At 40.1% G+C, this 20,822-nt stretch overlaps 1 protein-coding gene across 1 annotated transcript in view; it reads right to left on the reverse strand.

Annotated features, from left to right (window-relative positions):
* LOC309552858 (uncharacterized protein) overlaps positions 1-20,822 on the reverse strand; it is a gene marked incomplete at its 3' end in the record, with an annotated part of 147,482 nt that overhangs the window by 37,153 nt on the left and 89,507 nt on the right. The window contains exon 4 of the mRNA XM_082253769.1: positions 11,332-11,706. Within this exon, the coding sequence (XP_082109895.1) occupies positions 11,332-11,706 (375 nt within the window). The remainder of the gene's footprint in view (positions 1-11,331; positions 11,707-20,822) is intronic.

A 20,822-nucleotide genomic window follows, 5' to 3' on the forward strand; every position in this document is an offset into this window, starting at 1 on the left:
CATGTAAACACAATATATAATCAAACAGGAAGTGACATAAAAAGATAACTCTACAAAAAAAATACTAACTTCAAACAATCAATGCAATGTGATGTTTAGCTCAATAATGAAAGTGAAACTGAAACAAAGTGAAACAAAGTGAAACCAAAACGAAAGCAAGATTACCATTTCTTCCCAGGTATAGTATAAGCCATAAATTAATGTTCTATATAAACAGACTACAATGGTCTGCGTAATCACATAGCCAAAGTCATTCCACTGCAGATGAAATGAGAATAAGCCATGCAAAACGGAAGACTTAAAATTGCAAAAATTGCATTTAATCTGATATTAATAAAAATGTATAAAAACAAAAATCAGCTTTTTAGAGAAAAATATACTATGGCTTATACGGCTGGGATTGTAATCTCATTACCCTTAAATATGCAATATATAACATATAAGGAAGGAATAAACAATTGTTGAATAAAATCAAATAATACAGCAAGGCATAATTACCACACTTAAGATGGTGTTACCAGAGTCCTAAGATGGATGCCAGTGAGGGAGGAGTTTCCTCCAAGTTTCAGATGAATGATGTGGATCAAGATAGAGTATGTCTGAATGAGTCTATCGAGTAATGTATTAGCGTGTGTGATGTAAGTGTGAGGTGTGTTGTCAGTAGTGTAAAGTGTGTCCTCTCTCTCATCTGGGTTGGTCTTTTATATGGTAAGAACAAAGAGCTATAAAAATTACCATAAGTAAAACCCAGAGGGATGAAACATTATCCCAATTGGTTGGGATATTCTATACCTAAACTGGTGAGATCATAGACACACCCCTTTTGATAATTAACCCCATACTGGATAATAAAGTTAAATGATTTCTCTATATGTGAGATTAATCATATAACACAACATAAAACTTTGTCTAGACTCCCAGTACATACATAAATGTCCACCTGTATCTCCATAATTCACCTGGGCAAGTAATGCCATTCCAATAATTATATTATTTAACACAATATCATATTTTTATATGGAAATCTGAAATTATCTCAAGACTGCACCTGGTATTTTGTCTCCAGAGGGCAGTGTCGTACCGTTCATTAGATTTTGTATTTAACACTTTTACCACCATGTCCTTATCTGATGACCTCTCTGACCTCTGGCTAGTGAATAGCCATTACTTATTTGGATTGTGACATAGGGCTGTCAGACATAGTCTAGGTTTGGGAATATTTACGACACCTTGAGCACTAAACTAGCCAAAAGCAATTCTTATATAAACACTCCTACCACATGCATTAACATGAAGTAATTCATTTCACTTTAGTTTTAAGTCTAAGCAAGATACTACTATGAGAATATAAACCTAAAACGTGATACAATATTCCTAAATATATATGTATATGCCTTACATAATATAATAACATAATTATGGCTAATATCGTCTCACATATAATGATGTACCTTTAAAAAAACTTATATGGTTCATCTTTAAATGTATGCTGAAAAACACTGAGCCATTGTCTATTGTTAAATACTTATAGACAGACTGACACTACCATCCCCTTAACTTCTGTTATCTGATAGAGGTGTCAATGTATAAGCTTATTTATGACAAAAGAAAATAGAAATGTCTGCTGAAAGTATAGGACCCTATTGTTGAAATTCTATGCTCTCTTGTAAGCTTGTACGAGACATTTTGTTTAACAAGTATATATATGAACTTTGTTTCACCTTAAAAACAAGATGGACGCCATCCTGTTCAGAATCTCTTATATGCATAATATGAAATATACATGGCTTTTAAAATCATTTTTCTTTTTACCTATTATTATTTTAATAACCCCCCAACAGGCCCGACATATCCCCCCCCTTTCTTCCCAGTAGACAAGTGAGCAACTTAGGCCTATCTGGAAAGAAAGCTTTTTAAGGAGTAGTGGAAAAAAAAAATGTCTTGTTCTCTTTTTGTAAGAGAATAGTTCATATTGGGAATTGTTCATAACTTTTAAGTAAATCGGTAAAATAAAAAAAAAATGAGAAGAGAAAAAAAAACAATCAGTTCAAAATGTCAGTTCGTAGCGACTTTGCAATGTTAGCTATGTCACCAACTGTTCCTTATTAGTCTGTTTGAATTCTGATCTCCTGGTAAAGAAACACAAATGTTCCTTGAAATCTGCATCATCAGCTTGTAAAGTCTTGATGGAGACAGAAATTAACTGCTGCAATGGCATTGGCAACTACCATTTAAAGCGCAGTAAAACAATGTTGGCAATCAGGAATCTGAGAAATCGGTTTGGACATTCAACCTTGGATGTTGGTTGGATAATGAATGGTTTCAGCATGGTCTAGAGTGTCATACACCTAGACTGAGGTTTGCTCACATAAGCAATGCATCATTCTCACATCTCCTTCAACTGAAAACAGGAGATAGTGTGATTTCTCTCAATGGATTTCCTCGGATCAAATGCACAAAGATCTGTTGAACCAAATCTTCCTCTCCGTCAACAAGAATCTGGGGCGTCTCGCAGCTTGATTCCTGTAGAGGGATCCGATTCAATGAGGGGTTCCGTCCTGAGCTGTGCTCTAGGGAGAGATGACCCATCCGATCGCTGTGTCTTTGGCAAACATCATCGTCTGTACCATTCAACGACCTGGCATGGAAGGTTAATCTCTTCCTATTGGATGAAACATATAGTATGAATATACATTCTTATCAATTGACACTTCAATGCGATGTAGGTACCCTAAGCTTCCTCAGAGTTCTCCTTTAATCCACCGTGTGATCAGTCCTTTTATATGACACCAGGGAAGGTGAGACTATATATGCGACCTTTCCTAGGGCGACTGACTTCTGGGGCTTATTAACATGGGACTGTATTTATCGCCATGGATACTACACATTGTACAATGATACAATAATACAATAATACAATATCTTTGTTTAAAGTTTACCTACTACTTAGGGAAAAAATATAATATCTCCCCCTTTGGGGCATCAATGCAATTTATTGTAGGCAACAAACTACCTGGCATTGAGGATTCCTTCTTGGTTACCGTATACAACCTTTAACCTCTTGACTGCATTACGTCATTAGGGTTTGATCCTCCTTGGTATCACCGTCATTGGCGATTTTTCAAAATGTGCCCGCTTTAAGCGACCTGTTTGAGTCAGAGGGATGAAGTGACCACTGAAAAATAGGAGGGTAGTTAGTATCTCACAACCAAGATCCCCCCTGACAGGGATTTCAGGATCCTCAATGCTGTGACCTGGGATAAAAGGGTGTTAGAACCTCTGCATCCTATACTTCTATTCAGTGTATCGCTTTGATTCCTGCCACTTGGGCATTTAAGGATTTTATGGCCTTTGGCTGGCTACAGGATTTGTTCCTAGAGATGGATTTTATTTTAGTTCTGGGCTGCAGTGCCCAGAGTGAACCAATTGATCAGCTGTTCCAACTTGGCTTCTATTCAGCTGAAAACCTTTACAGAGTTAAATTATTGGCTCCGCCTCCTGCGGTGCCTATATCTCTCGGGTTCAGACATATGGGACAGATCCCCATCAGAACCAGTTACTCGGTTCTGGCGTGAGGTCTGGGCCTTAATGGCTCTTGATTTTCCCAAGGATTTTGGGGAATCCTAGGATGGGGCAAATCCCTATTTAATTGCGGTTGTCCCCCCCCCCTTGTTAATGGGATGTCCGGGATCCTCCTTAAGGTATCCGGTGTTCCCCTTGGGGCCTAGGTGGCATATCTTGCTCCTTTGCCAAACTTATTATTATGTACATGGGCAATGCATCAAAGCACAGGTATTTAAATTCCTGATGGTTGTACTCAGGCTCTTTCATTGAAGGGTGTTAGGCACTTTTGAGTACAGTAAAAAAAAATTCAATGGGGCTTTGGTGCTATGTACATTTTAAATTGTAGATAACAGCTCTAGCAGCAGTGAAGTTTTTGTATGGGCTGACTTTTAAATGACATCCTGCAGGCACAACACAGACAGTTGTTTTCATAGGCCTCAAGATGATCAATAATGTCTAAGGACCTTTTTCATGACAAAATCAGGACAGTACTCTTTTTAAAACTTTGTTTTTAAATTCTGGAGGTGCATGGTGTCTTTTTAGGGGTGCTAGTCTTTTTGCATTGACCTGATATGACTCATACCTATTTATGCATGGCTGCCCAATTTCTGCCCTCCTATATTAGGAATATGGCTGGGGTAGGATATGGACTCTTTGCCTGACTCCCCCCCTTGTCTGGGTCATAACCAACAGACTGGGAGTCATATCTGGGTCTATGAATAATTACTTCATATTTAAAATGCAGGACTAATAAAGCATTGCCCTGTTGTATGGACACCATGACCTTATGGAACTCTGCTACGTATTTACTTATGAGTTCCTGTCATGAATTGAACTGTTACATTTTTATTTTATTTATTTATTTTTTTTTCAAAATTTTCCACTGCTTATTACTCGGCAACTTTTGCTAGAAAAACATTTTCCTTGCTTAAAACTTCCTAATTATTGCATTAATCATTAACATTTCTCTTTCACATGATTACTTTCATTACAGTTTACTTGATAAAACTTCTGCCACAATTCTACTTTATTTTGCAGTTTCACGCTACATTCTCTTAACGTATGTGTCCCAATAGAGGTTACTTTCACCTGCTCAAGGAGGTTCCTAATCTCATTCTCTCATTTATTTGGAGTGGAGATTGAAACTTTACTAAACTCCTTTTTGCTGAGCCTTCTGGTGCAGTTCCTCACAGAAATACAGTAAGATTGGCCATGACCAAAAAGTATGTGATCACACTTCCTGACGTCTTTTGGTTTTAGATAAGCTATTGGTGAGTTCATACATACAGGTTGTCCTCTACCCATGTCAGATGCCCTTTATTGGCCCGACTTTTGAGGATTTTGATATATGACTCTAACCAGCATTTACATATTCCACCATTTCAGACTCAGAGAGGTGCTTCCACACATTTATGATCTGTGCCAAATCTACTAGGGTTGTGGCATTACCACTAGGGACTGACACCTTGCCAGAGTTGGCAGCATGAACATTACCTGCTGTTGACATTTTTAATGCATTTCTATCACATTCACAATTAAAAAAAAAATTCCAAAAAAAAAATTTTTTTTTTTTTTTTTTTTTAAGTTATTGATTTATGTCACCTGATCAATATTTATGATTGGCATATGTAAGAAATCAATAATTATCTCAGCAGTGCCTCCATTATATGTAAGAATATTTAATAATAAATATCTTGCGCTCGTACTTCAGTATGTCAGAATATTTATACTGCTCTGAATATAGCAGTGTATTTATTTATGGCAATAGGTGAAGACTCTCCTTTTTCACAGATCTTTGCTTATTAACCATAAATAAATACACTGCTATATTCAGAGCAGTATAAATATTCTGACATACTGAAGTACGAGCGCAAGATATTTATTATTAAATATTCTTACAATCCGAATCGTGACAAGTATGTATCCGAATCATACAACATATACATACGTATCTTACCAACAGAAATATTTCTGATAAAAGTTATAAAAAGGCATGTATCCAAATCCTAAAACCAATGGTGTATCTGTCTTAAATAAATAATAAAATCCGAATCGTGACAAGTATGTATCCGAATCATACAACATATACAAGGAGCTGCTTAAATATATGTCTAAATCCTAGACCATGTACATATCCAAATCCTAAAATATATATCCAGCTTCTACTCTCAGGCATACAACGCCAAATCACAGTATCAAGCGATAGTAATTGCAGTAATAGGTGGTCACTATAAAGTGGTTTCAGATGATCTGATATCACAATCAGATAATAACTCCAATATATACTAATGTGATAACCATTCAATTCTGGGTGAATAAATAAATAATTAAATATAATATTAATAAATATCCATCAGTGCATTCAAATCATAAAATCCATATTGCATAGAAAATGATAAAAAATACAGGTGAATTGCAAAAATACTTCAAGTGAAATAAAACAACCTAGTGTAGTGATCAATAAATATATGGACATCAATGTATGGACATAAATAAATCAAGTAGATAGATATAGTGCAATTAGAAGTCCATGTGTGATAAAACAGCTGGTGCAATTAAAGTTGGTGCAGTGAAGAAAATAGAAAGTTCATTCGTGCACATATAATAAAGTGACAATTGGTGGATTTCTGAGGAAACTTGTGAACATCCAGTAATGTGATCCGAATTGAGCCGTGTAGGTATAGAAGCAGTGGCCGCTCACCTCACTGCACCTTTTAAGGCGCTTTATGCTGGTATCTAGCGTTTGGATACTGGGCTTCTCTGGTGGCTCCAACCTCCACTTTTCATTCGATAATTGTCAATCCCTCTTTTACTTGTGCGGTACCAGTATAATCCGGAAAAAGAAGCAAAAATGCCCAAATAGTGAAGTATATAAGGACTCACTTTTATTGGTAAAATCAGGGGAAACAGGAACACTCACATTTAATACAGATAAAACGGGCACAACGATCCAGCTAGCCGCACTCTTGCGGTGTTGGTTCCTCTGGGTACTTCCGGCCACGGCCGTAAAACCGGAAGTCGACGTCACTCGATGCCTCCCGACTACTCGTCGGGAGGCATCGGGTGTTTTAGGATCCGGATACTAAGCCTTTATGATTCAGAATTTACTAGACTTTTTCACAGTCGGATTTACTTGGTAATTTTAGCAGTTTTTATATATTCTCACAATTTTTACAGAATTGTGTAAATGATAATTCCCACCATATTTTATCAGAAGAAGATTGTACTACACGTATGCGAATAGGGAACTCACTTTTGAGCCCCTTCTGAGATTGTTTCCCACCAGCGCCGACTCACTTTTGCGATTTGATATTGATTGGTATTTAGTGAATTTACCAGGGCTGGCTGCAGGTGGGATTGGATTTTATCCTAATCTCATTATCATCATCAGCTGCAATACATTCTAGGAATTCCTCCTATTTGAATACCCAAGTGACAGCGCACATATCATCCCCCAGTGTTTAAATCTAGTTTACAGGTGATAATGAACAGAAAACACTATACAGACAGGGTAACATTACTTACATGGCCTCCTCGTGAACATTACAAAGCAGGGAGATAATGGAAGGATTTTTAAACAATAAAAAGCACTTAAAAAGGTAACCAGCATTTTTTTTTTTTAAAGTTATGCTTTGTTAATGGGAACAAATATAAAATAGGTGTTATCCCAATTTGGCTTCAGAAGTCGAAATACACTTTAAGATGAGATGTATACACAGAACAGAAGTAAAGTACTGAGCCCTTCCCCCTTAAGGTCCCTTTCACACACTCCGTCCGTTGGACGGAGTCCGTTTTTCTCAGCGGGGGATCGAGCCGCCGATCCCCCGCTGAGCAGCAGGAGGACAGCTGTGTCTCCGCGCTGTGTGCGGAGACACAGCTGTCAGTTCCCCATGCATCTCTATGGGGGAAATCGGGTGAGAACGGACCGTCAGTCCGTTCTCACCCGATCCCATCCGATCCGATCCGCTGGACGGATGGAAAATAGGGTTTCCATCCGTCCAGATTTGACGGATCGGATCGGGTGTCAGCGGACATGTCTCCGCTGACATCCGATCCCCCATAGAGATGCATGGGGGGACCCTTCAGATCCGCCAAAAAAACGGACAGGCGGATCTGAAAGGTCCGCCTGTGTGAAAGGGGCCTTACTGCTTCATAACCACTTAACGACCAGTTAAGTTAACCTGGTACATCACTGGTCTTCAAGTGGTTGTATTGGGATGATGCCTGCAGCAGCACTCATCATCCGAGTACCGGTATTTGCAGCCAGCAGTCGACTTTCTTGTAATAGCAATCAGAGTGGCTAACTAGCCGCATGGTTGCTATTGCAAGCAGCATTAGTCCTTTGGAGACTTGTTTGGGTTCTCCAGTCCCACCGGGAGACTCGAGCTACCAACCAGAGCTTCTGCTGACTGGCCGAACAGCCACAGAAAGCCGGGATTGGCTTTAAACCATTCTACGCTATGGTAACCCAGAAGCGATGACATGAAAGCACTTCTGATTTGCCTGGGCGTAAACCGCCATTTTAAAAAGCTCAAAAGCATTCAAAACGCAGATCCTGGTGTTTTGAATGCTTTTAACTGTAGAAGAGAGATTTGGAGTCTTATAGACACCAGATTCTTCTATAAAGAATACCTGTCACATGTCTATTGCTGTACAAGGATGTTTAGATTCCTTGTGGCAGCAATAAAAGTGCTAAAAAAAAACCCAAAAAACACAACAATGTAAAAATAAAAATATATTATTAATAAAAAAAAAAAAAAAATGTAGGTACCCCATTCCCCCATGCTTGCGCATGAAGGCGACCACATGCGTCAGTCCCACATGCTCACAAACAGCAATCATCCCACACATGTGAGGTATCACCGTGATCGACAGATCATGGGCAGTAATTCTAGCACCGGACCTACTCTGTAAATCTAAAGTGATAACCTGTAAAGGCTTTTAACCACTTCAGCTTTGTAAGGTTTTGCCCCCTTAATGACCAGGCCATTTTTTGCTATTCGGCACTGTGTTGTTTTAACCGACAATTGTGTGGTCATGCAACGGCGTACCCAAATACAATTGGTGTCCTTTTTTTCCCACAAATAGCGCTTTCTTTTGGTGATATTGAACCACCTCTGCGGTTTTTAGATTTTGTGCTATAAACAAAAATAGCAACAATTTTGAAAAAAAAAAATATATATTTTTTACTTTCTGCTATAAAACATTCCTAATAAAAATAATTAAAAAATCCAATTTTTTTTTATAAGTTTAGGCCAATTTGTATTCTGCTACATATTTTTGGTAACAAAAAAAAAAATCCCCCAAAAAATAAATGGTTTGCGCAAAAGTTATAGCGTTTACAAACTACGTGATAGATTTATGGACTTTTTATTTTATTTTATATTTTTATTAGTAATGGCGGCGATCATCAATTTTTAATCGGGACAGCAACATTGCGTCAGACAGATCAGACCCGTAACTGACATTTTTTACACTTTTTGAGGACCAGTGACATCAATACAGTAATCAGTGCTAAATAATATGCACTGTTACTGTAATAATGACACTGGCAGAGAAGGGGTTAACACTGGGGTTATCAAGGGGTTAAATGTGTTCCCTTTTGTGCTTACTAACTATGCGGGGGGATGGGTTGGACAGAGGCAGAGAAAGATTGGTGAATAGCTGAATCACACGATCTTTCACTGCCTCTCTGGCAGAAGAGCCGCCTGCTTTGTTTACATAGGCAGGCAGGTCTTCTGTCATTCTAACCGAAGATTGCGGGAGGCCGGGGGTGATCGAGCCCGCTCCTCCCGCGGTCTGGCTCCTGCTGTGTCTAATCACAGCGGCAGCTGGGCTCCGGCGGCGTGGCGCACGCCGCCAAAACTGTGTGCACATATTCATGTAGATCTACATGATTATGCGTGGCAGAGCCGCAGTAAATCTGCGTGGGGCGGTCGGCAAGTAGTTAACCACTTAAGCCCCAGCCCTATTTCGGACACTTTTTGTTCACGCATTAAAACCAGTATTTTTTCCTAGAAAACTACTTAGAACCCCCAAACATTATATATATTTTTTTAGCAAAGACTCTGGAGAATAAAATGTCGGTCATTGCAATATTTTTTGTCACGCGGTATTTGCGCAGCGGTCTTTAAAGCGCCATTTTTTTGGAAAAATGTTGAAAAATCACATTTCACTGCATTTAAAAAATACTAAACAGTAAAGTTAGCCCATTTTTTTTGTATATTGTGAAAGATAATGTCACGCCGAGTAAATAGATACCCAACATGTTACGGTTTAAAATTGCGTCCCCCGTGGGATGGTGACAAACTACGGTCAATAGAGATCTCAATCTGCGACGCTTTAAATTTATTTAACGGTTACCAGTTTAGAATTAGAGTGTAGCTCTTTTTTTTTGAATTATTGCTCACGCTTTGGCAATCGCGGCGATACCTCACATGTGTGGTTTGAACAGCGATTTCATTTGCGGCTCGACTTCCGTATACGTTTTTTTTTGTGCGCGAGCTAACGGGGGCGGCTAAATTTTTATTTTTTTTTCCCATTTATTTTATTTATTTTTTTAACTTTATTAAAGTTTAAAAAAAAATAAATAAATCTGATCACTTTTATTGCTGTCACAAGCAATGTAAACATCCCTTGTGACACCAATATGTAGTGACAGGTACACTTTATGGAGGGATCGAGGGTCTAAAAGACCCTGGACCCCTCCACTACACTTCCTTGTATGCAAAACGCTGAAAACGGCATTTTTTCATACAGCCGTTTTTCAAATTTGCCGCCTTTTGCAGCACAGTAACCCGGACGTGACGTCATGGACGCCGCCTCCGGGTTACATCATCGGAGACCCGATCGAAGCCGTTTCCGGCTTTGATCGGGACTCCATCCAGCCGGCGGACGTGCCGGCTGGGTGCTCGGGGCTCCCGGTGGGACGGGAGCCCCGGTAACAGCCACGGAAGGCGGTGGGACGTCCCCTCCCGCCCCCCTGGGTACCGATCGAGCGGCTCCCGAGCCGCATCGGTTGGTACCGATGGAAAGTTAACCGTCGGCTCTAAACCACGGTACCGGGATGATGCCTCTAGCTAGAGGCATCATCCCGGTATAACCCCGCAAAGTTTACCGACGTACCCCTACGTCAGTATGCGGTAAGTGGTTCAAGCGTCATCTATGGATAGTAAAATTTACGTTGCTTTTTGCTCACTGCACGGGCATGCTCAATTTTAGATCGTGACGTATTTGGTATCCATTTACTTGGCGTAACATCATCTTTTATATTTTACAAAAAAACTGGGTTATGTACTGTGTTTTTTTGCAATCAAATTTAAAAAGTGTACTTTTTACCTAAAAATTGCGTTTAAAAACCTGCTGCGCAAATACCGTGTGACATAAAAAAAATTGCAGAATCAACCAATTTATTCTCCAGGGCCTCTGCTTTAAAAAAAAAAAAAAAAATGTTTGGGGGTTCTAAGTAATTTTCTAGAAGTGCTAGAAAAAGCCTTCTCTTTAATAACTGAGCCTGAGCGAGTTTGAAAGAAAACACTTTTTGATGTGCTCTCTGTTTAGAAAAATGATAATGCTCAGCAACAGTAGTGTCATGGCTGTGACCTATATTGGTGAAACAAAAGTTTTATTTAAATGGTTAGAAAAAAAATCAAGCTGACCATAACGTTCATTAAAAATGAAAAAATTACAAATTATTATTTTTTTACCCTTATTGATTAGTGCCAGACGTACAGAGAAATTAAAAATTTGGAGCTTAATGCCCATTACCTTTACCGTTGATGATTAGTCTGGTTCCTCCTCCATACATAATTTCATGTTCATATTGGTATTCACCTGCACACCGTAGGATCACAACAAAGCAGTGAAATGAAGTGGTGTCTGCCTTTGTTACATCATTTATCATTAGATTAGTCATCCCTGTTATGAATGTCCGATGTCTATATGTAGAATGAACCATTTCCTGGTAGGGGTGGAAGGCGTACGGTCCGGTTACATTCCCCACTCTCCAGTATACATTGACCCGCACAATATCTCTCTCTGTATACCGACCACTAGGAAGGGTGTAGGAGCAGGGAAGGATCACTGACTTTCCTTCTTGTACTGAGGTCTCATTAGTTGGCTGATCCCAGGATGGTTGGTGATCTGGAAGAAAAAGATTGCAATCATTTCTTTAAAAAAAAGAAAAAGATAAACCAATCCACATACTACAGTATGTAAAGGAGCAAAAATTGTTTTACATAGCAGGGACTTATCTCTAGATTCTATGCATCCTTATGCACTTATTTATTTTTCTTTTTTCCTAAGTATACCAGAAAAGAACAGGGTGCCCTTCAGGTAGATCTGAACACAATCACTTATGTCAAAAGAGGAAGAGAGCAAGCACATTGTATCTGGGATGAAAACAATTGTATCTTTTTTGGGAGAATGATGGAACAATTTAACCACTTAAGCCCCGGAGGATTTGGGTGCTAAACGACCAGGGGGTATTTTGCGATTCGGCACTGCGTGACTTTAACGGACAATTGCGCGGTCGTGCGACGCTGTACCTAAACGAATTTGACGTCCTTTTTTTCCCACAAACAGAGCTTTCTTTTGGTGGTATTTGATCACCTGTGCAATTTTTTGATCATGCTCTATAAACAAAAAAAGAGCGTAAATTTTGCAAAAATAACAATATTTTTCACATTTTTTTATACGAAATTCCCCCCAAAAAAATGTAAAAATCAAAATTTTTTAACATTTTCGGCCAATTTGTTTTATGCTACCTATGTTTGGTAAAAAAAAAAAAAAAATCACAAAAAGCGTATTTTTATTGGTTTGCGCAAAAGTTATCGCGTTTACTAACAAAGGGAAAGATTTTTGTTGTTTTTTTTTTAACACATAATGGCGGCGATCTGCGATTTTTTTGCGGTACTGCGACATTGCGGCGGACAGATCAGACCCTTGACTGACATTTTTGACACTTTTGGGGTTACCTGTGACATTACTGCAGTAATCAGTGCTATACATATGTACTGTTACTGTAAAAATACACTGGTAGTGAAGGGGTTAACTTTATTTGAGAGGGAGGGGCTGTGTGTGTCCCTAGGGGCGTGATTCTTACTGTGATTGGCTGTCTGTTGAGCTGTAGGGACACTGATCAACGGTTCTACATTGTAGAACCGTGTGATCAGTGTTTTTACACCAAGGAGAATGACAGGCAGCTTGTTTACACAAGCCGCCTGACTATCTCCCTCTCCCCCGCCGATCGCCCGGCGGACATCGGGTCCCCCGGTCACACGCGCGGCGGAGTCCGTGACCGTGCGGGCGCGCGCTTGCTCCCCAGAGCCTCACAGGCTAGCGACGTAGACCTACGTCGCTCTGCCTGTGAGGGGCTGACTGCCGCAGTAAATATACTGTGAGCAGTCGGCAAGCGGTTGCACCACAGCTTATAGAACTTTTTGGATAGGCCACAATTTATGAGGACTAGAACAAGCACATTGCACCCAGACATAAAAATTTTGTGTCTATTTGTTTTTAGTTTAAATAAAACAAAAACAAACAAACAAAAATGTACAGATTTGCAGCACACTTTAAGACCCCGTTCACACTGGGGTGACCTGGTCGCCTGAAAGGTCGCCGTAGGTCGCCTGCCATAGAGAAGCTGTGGACCCGTTCTAATAGGAGCGACACAAGTCGCTCCGACTTAGAAAAAGGGTCCGGAGCTTCTTTGGGGCGACCTGGAGCGACCTGCATTGACTTCAATGTTATGAAGTCCGTGCCGGCCGCTCCGAGGTCGCGGTGCGAGCTGCGCGCCGCGACCTGTGAGGTCGCCCCGGCAAGTCGGATCTCCCCAGTGTGAACGGGGTCTTAAGCCTTTCTTTGGTTAGTACTGAGGCAGAGAGCAAGCACAGTACATCTGTAAATAAAAAATTGACATCTTTTCAAGTGACTGAAGATGCAAAAATTTCACACATGTGTACCACAGCTATTAGGCTCCATTCACACCTGAGCGTATTGTTTTCAGGCTATTTTTGGACTTTTTTCAGGTGTTTTTTCAGGTTTTTTTCAGGCATTTTTTACAGGTGTTGACATCTAAAAAAAATGCTTGTAATCTACCAAAAAAGAAGCTCATGTATTTTTTTGAGCTTCAGGCGTTTTGCTTCAGGCGACAAAACGCTCAGATGTGAACAGGGGCCATTGAAATGAATGGGATTTTGCTTGTTGGGCGTTTTGAGACTTCACAGATGAGTGTTTTACGAGCTGAAAAATGCTCAGGTGTGAACAGGGCCTTAAGCCTTTTTCTACAGGCCATAATTTAGGAGGTAAAAAGTGGGGAAAACACTGCGCTCGGAAAAATGGAAGCTGCCACACTAAGAGTATAGATACCAGAAAAACTCTTAACTAGATAATATAAATACAGTGCAGTGCAAAACAATTGTAATAACAAGTGAAATCAGCAGAGAAAGACGGCCGAGACCCTCAATCATACAAATATTAGTCAAAACAACTAATTGAAAATGTGTTAATAAATGTGACATAAAAGAAGTGCAAATAAGTCCATATAAGTAATTCCACAGACATCCAATAAAGTGCTCTCCACAGTGATCCTCAGTGAATAGCAGTCAGATGCAGAAAGCTGTAAAACTTGACCGGAATGACAGCGGTAGGAATAGCTTGCTCCCCGAGACAGACAGTAAAAACAAAGTGGGAGTTCCCATATTTTTGGAACTTTAAGGGCACTGATTTGGTATCAAGTGCAAAACATAATAGGGAACTTTATACATTTTATAAAAACATCAACTTTATTAATATATCACTGAATAAAAAACATATAAGAAACATGGTATGAAAGGTCTTTTGAATGCACCAACTGTGAGGAAGACATTATTTGATATCACTCCCTCTACCCTACGCATTTCAGAGATTGAATATATCCTTCATCAGGGTTGCAAGAGGAAAGTTTGATATCCAAACACAAGGTGCTATAGATGAACATTCCATGTTTTAATAAAAACAACGTTTTACAGTTCTGCTGATCCGCTCAATCATAAAGGTAATATAAATGAAGAGCAAGGTCAAAGGTGGCGCAAGGCAGTGCCATAGAGCACTGTACCTAAGAGAGGGAACACTGAGGCCTGAACGACTTGATCCAGGTTTAAAAGAGAGATGTTGTGTCCCTTATGAGTGTACAACAGGAATGTGCATTTTTTACAAATTGGCACCACAGCTTTTAAACCTTTTTGTAGTCTTTTGTTTCTGCAATTTCTGAGGAAAAAAGCTGGTATATTGCCTCTGTCAATCAAAACCTATTGTTTTTTTACCATTTTGGATTGGCTTCAATTTCTGAGTGAGAGAGCAAATATAGTGAATCTGCGTAGCTTTTAAAGTGATTTTAAAGCTAAGAATTAAAAAACAAAAATAAATAAATAAATGTCATACTTACCTGCTCTGTGAAGTAGTTTTGCACAGAGCAGCCCTGATCCTCTTCTTTTTGGGTCCCCTGCCAGTGGTCCTGGCTTCTCCCCCTGCCAAGTGGCCAAATAGAAAGCCTCCCAAGCTAAGCTCTGTGTGCATTCACACACAGAGCACAGCTCAGCACCAACCCTGCTCTCTCCTCATTGGCTCACTGGCTGTGATTGACAGCAGCAGGAGCCAACGGCTCCCACTGCTGTGTGAGCCATGGAGGATAGAGAGACCCAGAGCTGTTCTCATGTATATCGCTGGATTAAGATGGGGCTCAGGTAAGTATAAGGGGGGCTGGGGGGGGGGGGAGAGCGGCATCCAGAAGCTATTTTGTTTTCATGCACAGAATGCATGAAGGTATAACAATCTTGAGCCTTTAGAATCACTTTAAGCATGTTTAAAAAATAACCCAAAATAAAAAAATAAAGTCTCCCAAATGTTTGACAAATCCTTTATAAAAAAAATAAAAACCCGATAAATGTCCCTCAATCTAAATCTATTGGCAATCATGATTAGGGATGGGCTGAATGACCTCCTGTTCGGTTTGCAACAGAACTTTCGAACATCGCAAAAGTTTGTAACTGAATAATGAACCCCATTAAAGTCTATGGGACCTGAACTGGAAAAATTAGAAGTGTCCATTTTGAATACTTATATTCAAATAATTGGGCATACAATGGTTATGGGGGTCTGTTTACTGCCCTGGGGGACATGTATCAATAAAAAAAAAGTTTGTAAAAAAACTTCAATTTCAAATGAGCCGTGATTTACTGCTGCGTAAAGTAAATGCATGAAAATGAGAAATAACAATAAAAATGAAAATTTCCTTTCAATATGGTGTCTGGGGGATCCCCTTAGTCTACCTGTAAATTGGCACATTTGTACTTAGTATAGAAACTGCTGAAGCAATAATTGCATTTATAAAGCCAAAAAAATGACATTTTCCCTGCAAGCTTTTTTATTTTGTAAACAACGGCTTGGGGAGCCAATCTGTATGATGAGATCACAATGTAGTGCACTGGGAACAAGATTAGAGATTTTTTGGAAAATTTCTGGTGTCTCTTTTGCAGACTTTGGATAGAAGTAACAGGTGTGGAAAAATTGGTCTTTGAGTGTCGGAGGTGCCTTCATACTGTAACCCTATAGACGTACTCTTGATGAAAGCAAGAATTGGCCTTGTTGTCAAAAATTTAAATGGTATGCACCTGTCAAACAGGTGCAGAAAAATTGGTCTTTGGATGTCGAAGGTGTCTTCACAACGTAACCTTATAGAGGTACTCTTGATGAAAGCAAAAGTTGGCCTTGCTGTCAAAAACTGAAATGATATGCACTTGTCAAACAGGTGTGGACAAATTGGTCTTTGGGTGTCCGTAGTGTCTTCACGCCATAACCCTATAGAGGTACTCTTGACGAAAGCAAGAATTGGTCTTGCTGTCAAAAATTGAAATGATATGCACCTGTAAAACAGGTGTGGAAAAATTGGTCTTTGGGTGTTGTGCCCATAAAACCTACACCTAAAGATTTCTCCCAGAAGAAATCAACACCCACAACGCTAGGCAGACTAGAAGTCCTTCAGAGATTAGACATCCCAAAAAAACGTAATCAGCGACATCAGCATTAGGGGCTTCATAGCTGCTGATAATCAAGGACTGATTCATTTTGATAAATGTCAGCTGGTCTACATAGTCTTTGGACAGACCTGCACTATTATCAGTAACCAAACCTCCTGCAGCACTGAATGCCCATTCGGAAAGCGCACAGGATGCAGGGCAGCCCAGCAGCTTAATTGCATACTGGGCAAGTTCTGGCCAGTGGTCTATTTTCATGACCCAGTGGATTGTCAATTGGAAAGCTCTCCATCTCTATTTTCGCCCCTAGATTCTCCACTGCTCCTCTCTTGACCAACAGAAGCCTAAAAAGTATGTTTTCCACTAAACTGTTACCTACCAAGGTCGGGAAAATCATTAGATAGACTTCTCTTTAAGGTGTCCTTAAGACACCTCTGTGGAGACGGAACGGGTTCTGAGACTTTCCCCTTCTAACGATGGTCAAGGAGAGTTGCCAACTAATAGTGATCCTTCTCCTTGATGCCACATATTCTCTGGTCCTTTCACAGGCATTGAAGCATGAGGCATTGAAACCACAAGTTTGCGGAGGCATGAGAAACAGAATCCTCGGAGTCACTGAGGATTACAGTATCTGAAACTGCCTCCTCCCAGCCACGTACTACTCCCAAGGGTTCTGGGGATGGAAAACCATCTCTTAAGATTTGACGTAGGTCTTCCTCTGCTTCAATGCCTTCAAAACTGCCAGAATACTCATCCTCCTCCTGTGTGTTCTGTGGCATAGAAAGAATGGTCAAAAAATTAAATGAAAATATAAATAATTATAATTACACACCCAGCGCCTACAGAGCCCTATTAAATAAGTGTCCGGCAGCTACTATAAATGCAAATCAATGCAAAAAATATGTAATGAGAAAATAGTCAATATAATATCGACCACAATCAACCATCACAATAGTAGCAATGGACTCTATATCTCCTCCAGGGTGGTAATTAAACCTCCATAAAGTCCATACATGAGCTTTTTATCTCTAATCTTAGGCAGGGGTCTGAGATAAATATTCTCCACTTCTAAGCATTAGACAGGCATACATATGTAGGGGTATAAATCACATCACATAGCATAATTCCATTTAAGACATTTATTGAAACCACACTACAATAGAAAGCCACTCACATTTTAAAAGATGTTAAAAGCACAACTCCACAATGTGTAATCTGCTGGTAGTACAGTATCTTACACCTGCTGCCCGCAGGTGAAACCCGGGTGATACCGCACTAACCGGCGTTCATTCTAGGAGGCCATGTGGTCACGCCCCAGACGCCAGGCCAAAGAAGACGTAATGACGAAACGCACCCGGGGCGTGACCACATTACCTCCGAGAATGAATGCCGGTTAGTGTGGTATCACCCGGGTTTCACCTGCGGGCAGCAGGTGTAAGGTACTGCACTATCAGCAGATTACACATTGTGGAGTTGTGCTTTTAACATCTTTTAACACGTGAGTGGCTTTCTATTGTAGTGTGGTTTCAATAAATATAAACAGTAAATAGTGCAGCGCTAAAAATAAGAAATAATGAAAGATAAGGAAGCAAAAAGTCCCAATGTGAAAACAATGTGATCATTCACATAAGATGTACAATGTGCTCCAATCTGTGCGTCCGACACCCAGCCACACTGTCTTCTCACCTTAAAGGTAGCCCCTGTATTACCAGATGGACTGACAAAGCACAAGACTCTCACGGATAACAATGGAAACCCAATACCGATGACACATGCATGTAGGACCAGAAATCCTTAGCCAAGGGACACACTTGATGCGACTATTCCTTAAGAGTCCAGGCTTTTTATAACAGGAGGGCCCCGATCACCAGAGTAACTCCACTCATTCATAAAAAGAGAGAAAGGGTCTTTGGTCTGTTCAGCCACCTTCTACCACAGAGGGTAACATCATGTAACAGCAATAGTCCTGATGGAAGCTGCTCCTCCAGCTACGTGCTGGATGTATGTAGGAGAGCACTCCCTGTGTCATGTCAGTAGTAACGTGGACCTCGCGACTGACTGGATTGCCCAATGATGTCACAAAATTGCCTTCCATGTGATTGTAAAGAACTTTTTCTCTGCAGCAAATGGGGCAGAGAAATTTGCTGGCTATAATCTACAGCTGATGGTGTCCTACTGGCAGATGTGCTGCAAGGACCTGGGACACCCTGCACTGTACCATCATCCCATGGCAGTGGAGGCTGCTGAGAATTCATTAGGTATAGCGGGGGTAGAATGAAGTAAATAAGGAGGAGGAACATAATTGCGCCCCTTTTGTGTGGCTTTCAGGTGCTCTTGCCAATGGGCTGAGTGGTGGGAGGTTAAATGCCTTGTCAAGCATGTGGTACCCAAAGGGCTGGTGTTTTTGCCAAGCTTGATGTGCTTGAGAAAAAGTTTGCAAATTGCAACAATACGATCGGCTTCACATGTGCTAAACAAAGTGGGAGGTGGGCCTGGCCTGGGAGGTAAGAGCTCTATAATGTGATGGAATAGGGTGACTGTTCTCTACTCTTCCATGATGGCTGACTCATTGGGGTTGTGTCTTACCCTCACTTTTATCCTCTGCACTATCTGGCACCTAGGTCGCGTGGACACCCAGCTGGGGGAACATGACCACTAATTTGTTGTTTATCAGTGTTCTCCCCTCTCTGTAGAATCATGTTCCTACCTTCCTCAATCTCAGAACTAACATCTGAATCAGGTAATGGCTGTGCATCGTCAAGAAGCAAGTGGCTGACTCTGTGTTCAAATAACTCAGCTTACTCCTCCATGCCTGATGTTGGGGATATGGCAGGAGTAGCTGTGGACAAGGAGGCAGAATAAGCCCCTTTGGCAGCTGCAGTGGACTGCGCACTAGTCTCTGCTTGGGTGACGGAGGATGAGGATTAGGGATGATCGAACTTTTGAAAAGTTCGGTTCGGCCAGAACATCCGAACTTCCCGAAAGTTCGGCCCGGATTTCAGAACCTCATTGAAATCAATGGGACCCGAACTTCGGTAATCAAAAAACACAATTTTTAAGCCCTAAAACCCAATAAATGCTCCTAAAAAGTCCCTAGGGTTCTGGGTCATGCCCCATTAACTATTAGTCACACAAAAAAAAGTTCTTAAAAATTGTAATTTTTGATAAAAAAGCCAATTATTGAAAAAAAAAAGAGAGATTTTTTTTATTTTGACTTTGGATTTAGTATCTAGGGGGTCTAAAAAGTGTACATGTGAAGTTTCAGCTCTGTAGCATGTCCAGAACCATGAAAAAAAAAGATAATTTTTCAGTAGAACAGGGATGTGGGACCCTCCTTCAACACCTATATGATCTTTTTTTTCTGGTTCTGGACATGCTACAGAGCTGAAACTTCACAGGTACACCTTTTAGACCCCCCAGACACAAAATCACACAAAAAAGTTCTTAAAAATTGTCATTTTTGATAAAAAAGCCAATTATTGAAAAATTAAAAAAAAAAAAAAAAAAGAGATTTGGATTTACTTTGGATTTGGTATCTGAGGGGTCTAAAAGGTGTGCATGTGAAGTTTCAGCTCTGTAGCATGTCCAGAACCATAAAAAAAAAGATTGTTTGTATTAGAACACTTTCAGCTCAGGGGGTTGGCTTCTCTCCTCGGTTTTCACACCTTGCCGGTTTAATAGCAGGCATTTTTTTGGGTTCTTTGCAGTCAGGAAAAACATCTGAACTTGTGTATAGTGGTACTGTGCACAAGTTCTGATGTTTTGCCTGCCTCCAAAAACCCCCAAAAAATGCCAGCAAAAACACACCTGGGCATTTTTTTTTTTGACGCTAGCTTTTTTTTTGCATTTTTTTTGGGGTTCTTTTGAGGCAGGCAAAACATCTGAACTTGTGTATAGTGGTGTATATATACACATACATATATTTATATACACACCTAGACATATATAGGTGTGATAGTAGCAGAAATATATGCTTGCGCTAATGAAATCATTTACAGTAATATATTTCTTATAGGTGTGATAGTAGCAGAAATATATTACTGTAAATGATTTCATTAGCGCAAGCATATATTTCTGCTACTATCACACCTATATATGTCTAGGTGTGTATATAAATATATGTATGTGTGTATATACACCACTATACACAAGTTCAGATGTTTTGCCTGCCTCCAAAACCCCCCAAAAAATGCCAGCAAAAACACACCTGGGCATTTTTTTTTTTTACGCTAGCGTTTTTTTGGC

The sequence above is a fragment of the Pelophylax lessonae genome, assembly GCF_965119305.1.
Source record: "Pelophylax lessonae genome assembly, chromosome: 4".
In the NCBI taxonomy this organism is placed as follows: Eukaryota; Metazoa; Chordata; class Amphibia; order Anura; family Ranidae; genus Pelophylax; species Pelophylax lessonae.